Raw genomic sequence first — 12,332 nt, 5'->3', positions numbered from 1 at the left:
CTCTCAAATTTGAACTAATACTTACAATCCAACTTAGTTTTCCTAGGAAGCAAGATTCATTACCAAGCTCGTGGCATAAAATATGATAAATACATACAAAATATTTTCATCTCCACCCATTTCCAATTTTAAAACATAAAATTGATCGAAAACATTATTAAAACTGCATGGCATCCCACCACGTGTCCGACGAGACCGGTTTTGTAAACGTTATACGTGCTCAGTACTTACGAGTTTTGACAAATTTTCAAAAGCACACTTAAATTGCAGGCAATAGTAATACAAAGAAAATACGCTTACTTCAATGATACGGTGCATTTTGGTGTTCAGAAAATAAATCCAAAACAGGAAAGGTACGCCATAGTAGCATGGAGCTAATCTTCTGCCTTGTTATATATATAATGTATACGTACAATTACCAGAAAAGAAAAGGGAGGGCAAAGCCCAAGTACTACAGATAATGCCTGGGCTGGGCCCAATAAGAAAAACGAAAACAAAAACAAAAGCAAAAGCAAAGGACAAATACTATAAGCTGTCTCTCTCCATAAATTAAAAAAAAAAAACAAAAAAAAGAAAAGAAAAGAAAAAGATATTACATGCTGTCAACACATAAGGAGTAAATTACCGCACATTGACGTAGTTTAAGCCCCGTAGTCCCTGATATGATATTTGTCTTCTGGATAATAGAAGGCATTCACAACGTTGCCTCCAAATTTCCTCCCATTAAGTGCACTCCTTGCATTGGCACACCCAGCAATATCAGAATATTCCAAGAACACCTGCAAGTTGATCCATCAAATTTCCACAAATTTGCTCGTATCTATACTTATAGGATTCAAGGAAGACCACTGTGTTAAAAAAAAAAAAAAAAGAAAAAGAAAATGCATTTCTACTCAAAAGAAAGCGCCACCATACGGCCACACTTTTTCTCATGATCAACACGTGTATGATGCAGTAGCATCTCCACAACACTGACAAGAACCCCCAATATCTACTGTATTCCATCACGCAATCAACAAAGCTGGTTGATACTTACAATATTGCTTTCAGCATCCAATTAACAAAGCATGGCATAACTAATATACCGTACCAACCAGTATGTTTTACCAGCATGCAATTAAAAATGTTTTACCCAGAAATACCCATCCATCAACTAATCAACACTACCAAAACTCTTGATGCTAAGGTACAAACATATAATTAGCAATAGTGTATCTAATAGTCATAGTGCACGAGTGGAACATAACAAATAATCCCTAATTATTTAATACTACATCATGGGATGGAAGAGGATGATAGTAAAAGAGAAAATGAGCAGCATTACTCTAAACATTAATCAAACAATCATCAGGCAAAAACCCAAGCATAAGGCAAAATCATAACCGAATACCTTTCCAACACCTGGGATGTGCTCTCCGTTTTGATTTGGACGAGGAATAGTTATGTCCACCAAAGTTCCTATCATTCCACAAAAAGAAAGTTTATATTTACTCTTTAATGATAGTAAAAACCACAAACCATAAATATATCCATCACTCTTCAGAGGTTCAGTTTGCTTTGCAACAGCATATGGCATAAGTATATTTCTTTTGTGGTAGCAAGATGCAAGAATAGGGGTGATATAGGTCATCCAGGGTTACAATCATAGACAGTCCAGCTTTAGTGCAAGGGATTAGATTTTGAGTGCGTGCTTGACTGTCTGAGGGGGAACAGGGAGACAGAGAGAGAAGCCAAGGTTGCAATTTTTTTATACCTTTCATGTATCTCATAGGCCTGGCCTTTTCTATGCGATTATGCTTTATTTCTAAATTTCACTTTGCATTGTTACTCTAATCTTTGGTCTTGAGATAACAATTCACAACTTACTCAATTTCCTTAATATTTTTCGTTCTAGAGTGTTTTAGACACACAAGACTTTTAACTACAAGCATAAATAATTTACTGGGAGATAATTGACATGCATACCAAATTTGCTACATTCATCTCGCATGTCTTCTGATATTTCTTCGTACTCTTGATCATCGTTCAGTTGATCCACAGTTACCGCCTTTATCATTACGGGAGGAAAAATCAATTACTTGCAATCAGTTAGGTACCACAATTAATAACCAGGAAATAAAAGGGGAAAAGAACTGATGAAATCAAAACTTGGACCTCTAAACATTAACAGTCTAACTAAACTATATAAGCAGAACAATTGTCTACATCCTTTACTTCTATTGTTGGCAACAACGAATATTGAAAGCCAATAGAAAAAGAAAAAGACCATAAAACCGGTGGTTATATTATACTAAAAACTGATACAACCTCAGTCAAACATAAGACTTTAGTCAGAGTCTCTGCATTTGTTATAGGTGCTATCCCAACTCCAGGAAGGTTCATGTCACCAGTCAACAAAGCCATTTTCTGTAAGACAAAACGACGATTAAGTCAAGAAGGTAGATGAATGAGATTTAATACATAATCAGGAGGCACACAGATGTGAGCTTTACTTGCATAGCTATATGCTGTTGTGCCTGCGCTAAGATCATTTCCTGTTCTGTTTTGGACTGCCCCGCACTGTGAAAATCCAACACAACAAAGTGACATCTAATGAAATGGGAACATAATTAAACATGTCAATATATTTTTTTATAAGTAAACATGTCAATATTTGACAGAGAAATACTTGCCTTGAAGTCATATTGCAAGATTTACACATCTATCATATCTTCTTTTTTTTTTTTGACAAGTACACATCTATCATATCTTCAGTAAATATTAAATAATATGTTATATAAATAAAAAAGAGAGAGCCCAATTCTTCTAGCATCAAAGAAACTTCTACGAGATGCAATATTACTCCATGGTTGGAATAGAAGAATCTCATCGGACTTTAGTTTTTTGCACCCAAGCTATCTACTTACAACCATGAAAATGAGGAGCACACAGAATAAACTAAATACAAAAATTTATGCATTACCTACTCAATGCAATTTGAATCAATACACTCTTTTACAAAAAGAATTTGTTACTAAACTCCCTGTACCGATAGAGGAACAAAAACAAAGGAGTTCCAATAAAATTAAAACTATAAAAGAGAAAAGGAAAAATGATATTGGTAAAAACCAGGAATTTCATATAACTTTGAGACTCATTTGATTGAAGAAATCAAACCTTGCAGTCGCACGCCTGACTGTTAGGATTTTATCACCCATTTTCAAGCCACTAAGAGCAGCACAAGCAATGTCTGTCACAGCTGGATCCTGGAGTTCTTGTACATTAGCTGACCAGTTTTCAGAAGGAAGAATCCTCCAGAATTATAATATGGTTTATATATGCTAAAGACGAGATGGAAATTGCCATAAATCAACAATATTAGTTGTTAAGGTAACTTTTTTTTTATAAGAAAAAAATTTATTAATACCAATAGGCGTAGCCAAGTACACTGGATGCATACAAGAGAAAACACCTAGTTGGGGTGCAAAAAAGATACAAGGGACAATAAACCCAACAAAGCCCTAGCCCAACAACAAACCCATCTAGGAAAATGAACCTAACAAAGCCCTAGCCCAAGCCCAATGTTAAGGAAACTGAAAAACAAAGATTAGCCATCAAGTCCAAACACACTTATCCAAAAGACAAGCATTCATAGATCTGGTGATTTCAAATGTTAACTTCATTTACCTGATACACGCAGAAACCATATCCTTTAGAGTTTCCTGTGTCTTTATCCTTAACAAGATCAAACCCACGGAGAGGTCTGTGACAGGCCAAGTGCACCATTAGAACATGAAAAATTAATTGATTACAGGGTTAAACCTATGCGTGGAAAAGGGATAGGAAGAAAAAACAACGAGGTTTTAACAAGAAAATTGCATATACGGGGTGGCAATTTAAGCCCCATACCCAAAAGTCTGCAGCAATTCCCTAATCTGTACTTCAGTAAAGTAGTATGGTAGCCCACCAACAAAAATACGGTCAGGTCCCTCTGCTCCACCAATTACACTGTGATCAGATCCCGAATTAGCACACCAAAAGTAACCTCTTCAACTCAATGTTACAATATATACATTTTACACAGAAAATATAAAGTGTGTGTCCAAAATGAGTTCACTAATAGAGCCAGCATACCCTGGTGTAAGCCCAGCAGCCGCTAAGTTAAGGTGAGGACTTGGTTGGCTAGGACCAAGTGCTGCAGCTAATGCAGGGTTGTAGTCTGTAGGCCTTCGCACCCTCACAGCAACCCCCTTGCATGATCACAAGAAGCACGTCAAATGAGGAATATGTCACTTGCACTGTCATTTGAGTCAATACACAGTGCAGTTCAAATAACTACATCTTCTCATTTTTTTTACTGAATATGCTCCTTATTACATTCTCACATGCATTTATTTCATTTTCATCAACTAAAGTAACCATTCCCCTTATGAAAATAAATAGGGAAAAAAAAAAAGAGAGCGAGTTTCAGATTGGCATGCCTCAAATATAATCCCATCTAATGCCATTGCATTACTTGCTTCTTCAACAGTTCTCATCTCCACAAATGCAAACTTCTTTTCATGATTAATGTAGACATTGACTACTGCATCACCTACAAGTTTGGATTATGCAAAACAATTGAATAAAACAAGTGAAAAATACATATCCACTATCCGCTAGAAAGTTGAATACTGAATCATGCATTGCCCCAAAAAAAAAGATGGGAAATGTTTTTGGTTACATGACTACCTTGACCAGCAGAATTTCCACCAATTGCAGCCATGATTTGGCTAAAGAAAGTTGCAATTGTCTGTTCAAAAAAAAAAAAAAATCAGAGAAACTCTCCAAACAATTATTTTGATGGGTACAGTGCATAAGAGGTGAAAATTGGGAAAGAAGTAACTGCAGCCATGTGATCATGGAACTAACAAGCTATCTAATACATTAGCAACATCAGTGATCCTGCAAACATAGATGAATTACTATACTCAACATAACATGTAGATGGAAATTAAGTAAATAAACAAATGTAAATAAGAGTCCAAGAGAAAAGAGGGGAAAGAAAAGAATAATCTTTGGGTTCTTAGAACCATAATGGCAATATCTTCTTTTTATAGGCATAGCCCAAGTACATAGGGGGTACGAGTTTACAACTAGCTAAGTGGAAGAGATAGAAACAAGAAAATCATGAAAATTTAAGCCATTACAATCTACAACACTCGCCCATAAGAACAAAGTTTTAACAAGGAACAATCTAATCTCCTCCAATGCTCACTCCTTATCTTCAAAAGTCCGATCATTTCGTTCCTTTCATAGACACCAAAGAATACACATAGGAACCATCTTCCACACGGCTAAAATTTGTGGAATTCCGTCCAAATTCTTCCAACTAGCCAAGAGCTCAACCACCATAGCAGACATAACCCAGGCTAACTCCAACCTTCTAAAGACATCATCCCATAGTGATCTAGCGACCTCACAATGCAGTAGAAAATGATCTACAGTCTCACCATTTTTTCCGCACATACAACACAAGTCCACAACAATCACCCGACATTTTTGTAGATTATCCATAGTCAAAATCTTGCCCAGTGAAGTTGTCCAAGCAAAAAATTTCGCCTTAAGAGGCACCTTGTTTCACCAAATACTTCTCCATGGAAAGCTATTACTACACATTAGTGAGGGTCTTATAGAGGGAGCAGACAAAGAAAGCACCTTTTCTAGTGGGTGTCCACAACAACTTATTAGTTCCCCAAGTCCTCAATCTCATGGCATTCAAGGTTATGAAAAAATTAGCAAAACTGTCAACTTCCCAATCATGAGCCTCCCTCATAAAATTCACATTCCATTGGATTGAGCCACCGGACTTCTCAATGAGATCCACAACTGATGATTCTTGTTCACACGCAATCCTGAAAACTCCATGAGATCCACAACTGATGCTTCTTGTTCACACGCAATCCTGAAAACTCCATGAGATCCACAACTGATGCTTCTTGTTCACACGCAATCCTGAAAACTGTAGGAAATGTGTCCTTAAGAGCTCAATCTCCACACTATAGATCATGCCAGAATTTTATTCTAGATTCGTCACCCATCACAATTCTAGTGTGTCGAGCAAACCCCCCCCCCCCAAAACCTCTTCGTATGTATTTCCAAACTCCATAAACCCCTTGTACCTCCCTAGTACTCTAACCCCAACATATACCCATAGTTAAGATCAATCACCACCTTCCATAAAGCTTCTCTCTCCATGTTATATCGCCACAACCATTTTTCAAGAAGAGCCTGGTTGAATACCCTCAAATTTCTAATTACCAACCCATTAGTAGAAATTGGATAGCAAACCTTATCCCATTTGACCAGGAAGAACTTAAACTCATCCCCCAACCCACTCCAAAGGAAATCATGTTGGAGTTCTCTATTCGGATCGCCACACTAGCCAGGATTGGGAACAAAGATAAGAAGAGAGTTGGTAAATTGGACAGCGTGCTCTTGATTAGGGTGGTCCTACGACCTTTTCACAAATACAATCGCTTGGAACCTGCCAGTCTGCGTTCAATCTTTTCTATTACTTCATCCCATATAGATTTAGCCCTAAAAGAGGTCCCCAAAGGAAGGCCAAGGTATTTCATGAGAAGTGAGGAGACCTTGCATCCAAGAATGTTGCCCAACCACCGGTGGTTACGAACGTTTCCAACTAGGCCAAGCTCCGATTTGTTTCTCTTTCAACCACCTATTTTTTTGTCAGTTTGTTTTTCTTTGCTTTTTTTGAAGTGGACTGATAGGGCAGAAATAAAATTTAGGCAATATCTTTTATGGTAATATCTTGGGTTAATTGATGGTTCTGCAGCAGCTAAAAGATGAATGCAATGTATATGTAAACAATTTCTCAGATAAGAGCAAAACAAAACTAAAAGCACAGGTCAAAGCTTAAACTCAAGTCACAAAATATTGAAGAAAAAGGGGAATAAAGAAGGATATGTAAAGAACCAAGATACCATGCTTAACAGAAAACATGTAAAAAATGACAAACTGGGAAACAGAAGCCTCAACAATACTTGAGAAAGTTGATCACAATGACAAAGCAAAAGACAGGAAAAAAAAAACAAAAAAAAAAAACCTGCTCGTTGGCCAGGGGGGGAAGCCCACCAACATAAACTCGTCGAGCATGTCTTGTAGCCTGTAAGAACGAAATACACCAGAAAAAGTCCATGAGAAATCCTCACTGATGTAGCATAACTGGAGGGAAGAGGGCCTTAAACATTTACCTGCTGGGTCATGGCTTGGGCTGGCATTAGAGGAAGAGCTCCCAGCTGTAATATATAAATGATATATAATTTCGAGATAAAAAAATAATCACAAACCATGCAGAAGAAATAAAAGACGGATGCTTGCAAAAACACATACCTGTGTCCCAAAAGGTAACATGTTCTGTATTATTCCTGGCATTGATTGAGAAACAACTGGTGGTTGAACTACATTATTGCCAGAAAAGAAGCAAGTAAATACCGAAGAATGACTAATGTAGATGACAGATTAAATTCCGTTGCAAGACATTTTTGAGAAGTAACACAACTAAAAGCCAATACTCTGCATCTCATAATAAATAGGACAAGAAAAGAAACCTACCATACCTAAATATACCATCAAACAACAAAGTAAGAAATGAAATCCCTCATTGCTGATGATATGGAAATATTTGTGGTCTACCAAATGGCAGCTGTTGCCGGTGGAAGGCGAACAACATCCAGCTAATTGGTGCATTGGTTCTCCATTGAACATAAGCTCTACGGCTGTCACGTCGTGTGGTAGCACAGTGGGACATGGAGTCCAACATTGCCTTCTTACCCACACCACAATCACGAAACGCAAACAAAAGACCACACACAACAGCCAAAGAACACAATTATGGTTCTCAGTTTCCATAGTAAATTATTAGAAAATCATTTAATAAAAAGGCCACAAACAAGTCTAAACTACAGACAAGTGCAGCAAATACTGCAAAATGAAAATGCAACGAGTATCTTAACAAAAAAACCTAGTATACATAACTATTTGATAGGATTCAGTATTTGTACTTAAAGAGTTTAGATGCAAACCTGGAACAGCAGCACCAGGTAGCCCAGAAACAGCGGGTGGTGCCATGTCAAAACCACTTGTCCTTTTGCTGAAGACATAAATGACAGTTAGAAGACAACAGGAAGCAATACAGTCATAGGCCCAAATTAAACAACAGCATTTTCCAAAATTCAACAAACCTTAAAAACACAACATACTCAACAAAAGCTTGTAATGTGGTGAACAGGCTAGGACAATTAATGAGGCAGAGATGTCAAGAAAATTCACAAAATAAAGCATTTTATATACATTCTCAGGAATATAATTCATGGAAGGGCATGCACATGCACAGCGAGGAGGGGAGAAGAGTGAGAGCGAATAAATTAACCAGTGCACTTTCCAGACTCTGAGGGTGTGCCGATGAGAGAATTTCCATGGTGAAGCTTGTGAGGACAAAATCTTCTAGGAATGTTATTGAGAATTTATTTGCCTCTTCACTTCCTTTAATAAAATTTTATCTTATAACAAAAATAGAGAACTTATAAAGGTTTGGGAATTATGTATGGTGGGAAGAAAGTATAAACCAGAACTTCAGAGATTATAAACCAATTGGTAGGATATTTTCACGTGTAACATACAAAAGTAGCTCAGTTTTGAACTTCTAAAAAAACATTTCCTCAATCAAAGAAGTTCCAAAGGCGGTTGGCATGAACAGGCAATAACCACACTCATCCCTTTTTCCCTTCATCCACAGGCTTGAGAGATCAAACTAGTACTTTGAATTCAAATTGAAAAGGAAATAAGTGAGATGCTTAGGAACAGGAATTATTCCTAACTGGGGCCGAGCAAGGGATAAGTAGTTAATGTCTTTTCATGACTTTCTTGTATCGCTAAACTCGCATATATAGGCGATGCTCTTGTATATGTCCCATATACTCGGGCCTTTGTCTACTTTATTCTCAATAAAATTTTGTTTATCGATCCAAAAAATAAGTAGTTCTACATTGGATACATCAGTTTATTAAGGATACAGAGAGATTCCTTATTAAAAAAAAAAAAAAAAAAGAGAGAGAGAGAAAGATTGTAACGCCCGAATGGAAAGCCCAAACCACATGGCCTAAATTCCAAAATGACTAGTCAATGATACAATTGGAACCCCATCGGAACCTTATAAAGTGCAAGAACTTCTCATTCCCAAGTAATATGGTATCTCATACACCACTTACTCTTATCCATATCATATGGGGTATCACAATCTACCCCCTTAAATTCCTGACGTCCTTGTCGGGCCTGTCCATTGTAGGTGGCATGGCTCAAGTCCTACATTTCTGGTTGGGATAGGCTCTGATACCATTTGTAACGCCCTAATGGAAGGCCCAAAACACATGGCCTATACTCTAAAAGGACTAATCAATGATGCAATTGGAGTCCCATTAGAACCTTATAAAGAGCAATAACTTATCCTTCCCAAGCAATGTGGGATCTCATATACCACCTACCCTTATTTATATCATATGGGGTATCACAATCATTTGTAATGCCCCAATGGAAGGCCCAAACCACATGGCCAATGACTAGTCAATGATGCAATTGGAGCCCCATTGGAACCTTATAAAGAGCAAAAACTCCTCATTTCCAAGCAACGTGTGATTCCATATACCACCTACTCTTATGCATATCATATTAGGTATCACAATCTACCCCCCTTAAATTCCCGATGTCCTCGTCGTGTTTGTCCATTGTAGGTGGTACGGCTCAAGTCCCACATTTCTGGTTGGGATAGGCTCTGATACCATTTGCAACGCCCCAATGGAAGGTTCAAACCACATAACATATACTCCAAAATGACTAGTCAATGATATAATTGGAGCCCCATCGGAACCTTATAAAGTGTAATAACTTCTCCTTCACAAGCGATATGGGATCCCATACACCTACTCTTATCCATATCATATGGGGTATCATAAAGATTCACAGAATAATCAGAAAGGAGAGCGACATCAATAGTTATTTGGAGAAAAATGAAGCAAAAGAAGAAAATAATCTGAAAAATTCAACAATGTTGCATACCTTTCTGAATGAGAACGGGAACGAGAGTGCGATCTAGATTCATTCCTAGATCCATCCCTAGAACGGGAACGCGATCTACGTCTATGTCTCCTTTCTCTTTCTCGATCAGAATAATGGTGTCTACAACAGGGAAGTGTGATATTTGAAAATAAGAATACACATTTCAGAGCAAGTTTAACTTTATTTTAACAAGGAATCAAAGATTTTATTAATCATCGCAACGGGTGTAACCCGAGTACACAAGATGAATGCAAGAGGAACAACTAGTTAGGAACTGAAAAAGAGACAAAAAAATCATGAGCAATACGTTCCGATCAGCAACATTGGTCAAGAAATGACCATGAGATACAGTAGCTTATATGTTGTGTAACTAACAATGGCAAACTTGTGATACGCCTTAAATGAACAAAATCATAGGGAATATAGTACCTGTTATAATGGCCACTTTGATGGCGGTCATAATCATCATACTTGCCACCTCTGTTATCATCTTTTGTACTTCTATCCTTGTAGTTCCTGTGATGGCGATCTCCATCTTTTTCCCTATACTGATGTTTATCTCTAATCCTCAATCTCTCATGATCTGATCCACGTGAATTGTGCTGAAAATAATTTCACACTAGTCAGTCATTTGACCAACAATTGTAATAAAAGATTACTAAGCAAGGGATATGAAATATGAAGAATATGTGTCCAGCTAGAACACTGTCGTCACAAATGACCACCACAACAAAGCAAGAAAAGTTGCAAAAATCTTAGATCACAAGGAGTCACCAATTGGATACAAACCACTTTCCATGAAAAATACATAGAAGTGATTAATTTAATAATCTGATCAGGCATCCCGAAGAAAATGAACCATTCCTCATTGCTTCGCACAGCAAGTCATGTGTGCTCTATGTCTTCTTCCGTCTATACTTGCATATGAAGGTATTATATGTGTAACCATTGTCATATGGACGCAGCAAAGACAGCATAAACGGTCTTTACAAGTGCACAGGCTCACGCACATAGATATGCAACTCAATTCACCATCTAGGCCTAATTTTTGGCTCAGTTGAGAAAAGTTCAACCCTCAAACGCTAGTTAATTGACTTTCATAGAATCAGATTGGAAATCAGCATCTGTTTACGCTCACCTCCCAGATTATCAGAGAAACCAAAATCATACACGCAAACATCTGCTGAAACATCATAACCACACAAGACGAAACATATACCATCGAAAAACAGTGCAAAAAAAAATTGTACTTAGGATCATATGCTATGCTATAACCTCGGGAAAAAAAAAAAAAAAAAGTTATAACGTTACACAGAGGTTAAGCAATAGAATAGAAAAAAAAATAACATTGGACGGTTGGAAGAGAAGGACCTTCTGATGCGAGTCGCGGGCATCTAGGCCTCCGGGCTCGGATCCTTCGTTCTCAGGCGAAGCGTAATCGGACATTGTAGCTCAGTATTGAAACCCTAATCCTCGCGAACGCAACTTCTGAGCTAGACAGCTGCGGAACTTGATCGAGTGTACGTTTTGCTCAGGCAGCAGGACATTAATGAGATGGGCTCCCACGAAGGCCCAAGTAATTCGGACTGGACATTCTCACAATAATAATAATATTATTATTATTATTATATTTACGAATGTAAAAAATAAAAATAAAAATAAAAGAAGTCCACTAAGTGAATTTAAAATTAAAAAATTAGAGTGAAAGAAAGACCTACGAAGCAGACTTAAATATATTTTATGTCCAAAATTAGACTAATAAAAAAATGAAAAGATATACTTGCACCTAGATGGAAGAATCTTCGTATACCTAGCATCCACTTGTACAAATGAAACGGTGCGTTTCATATACTAAACCGCGAACACAAGATGCTTGAACAGAGCAAGCTTCCCACAAAACATTGTTACCTTTGTCTACCCACTAAACAAAGCAAGCTTCCCACATCGCAAATTTGGCTAACATACATAAAGCAGACTCGTTGGTCATGGGGATGGCAAGTGACACCAGTCCATTTGCATAGGGACTCATCGGAAGCTTTCCAGTTACTGAAGACGTTTCTAGTGTCATTCAAAGTGTTTTTTATTTCTCATAATGTCATATCTGGAATGTAAAAATCACTTAGAAAGAGTATACTTTCAAGCTTCATTTTGTTGTACAAAAATTTCAAACTTTAAACCAAACATCTTTAGAATTTCCCTAAAGATAAAGCATGCTATTTGACTAAGTTAGAGTTGCCTTT

At 37.3% G+C, this 12,332-nt stretch overlaps 1 protein-coding gene across 2 annotated transcripts; it reads right to left on the bottom strand.

The window, feature by feature from the left end:
• Positions 1–352: 352 nt before the first annotated feature.
• On the bottom strand, positions 353–11,614 carry LOC109011520 (splicing factor U2af large subunit A-like). 2 transcript variants are annotated; one of them, XM_018992769.2, is made up of 18 exons: positions 11,464–11,614; positions 10,522–10,694; positions 10,093–10,212; positions 8,064–8,131; positions 7,372–7,439; positions 7,233–7,277; positions 7,085–7,144; positions 4,711–4,771; positions 4,461–4,573; positions 4,114–4,229; positions 3,889–3,987; positions 3,667–3,742; positions 3,157–3,245; positions 2,493–2,559; positions 2,308–2,406; positions 1,966–2,047; positions 1,391–1,458; positions 353–779 (listed from the first exon to the last, which is right to left on the bottom strand). In XM_018992769.2, exons 1-18 carry the CDS (start codon positions 11,536–11,538, stop codon positions 642–644), a joined length of 1,617 nt encoding a protein of 538 aa, XP_018848314.1. In that variant the 5' UTR covers positions 11,539–11,614; the 3' UTR covers positions 353–641. The 2 variants fall into 2 exon arrangements, with proteins under 2 accessions (XP_018848314.1, XP_018848315.1); XM_018992770.2 differs by lacking the exons at positions 8,064–8,131; positions 10,093–10,212; positions 10,522–10,694; positions 11,464–11,614 and adding an exon at positions 7,599–7,759.
• Between the last annotated feature and the right edge of the window lie 718 nt (positions 11,615–12,332).

The sequence above is a fragment of the Juglans regia genome, chromosome 4 (assembly GCF_001411555.2).
Source record: "Juglans regia cultivar Chandler chromosome 4, Walnut 2.0, whole genome shotgun sequence".
NCBI classification, from domain to species: domain Eukaryota; kingdom Viridiplantae; phylum Streptophyta; class Magnoliopsida; order Fagales; family Juglandaceae; genus Juglans; species Juglans regia.
This window is presented reverse-complemented; position numbering and strand designations above follow the sequence as displayed.

What these genes read in the sequence shown, in the direction of transcription:
- LOC109011520 (XM_018992769.2), bottom strand. Translation starts at nt 11,538, where the DNA reads ATGTCCGATTACGCTTCGCCTGAGAACGAAGGATCCGAGCCCGGAGGC. An exon ending in TAGATGGGATTATATTTGAG is followed by an intron (nt 4,230 to 4,460) that starts GCATGCCAATCT and finishes TGATCATGCAAG; the next exon opens with GGGGTTGCTGTGAGGGTGCG. An exon ending in GTCAGGCGTGCGACTGCAAG is followed by an intron (nt 2,560 to 3,156) that starts GTTTGATTTCTT and finishes GGATTTTCACAG; the next exon opens with TGCGGGGCAGTCCAAAACAG.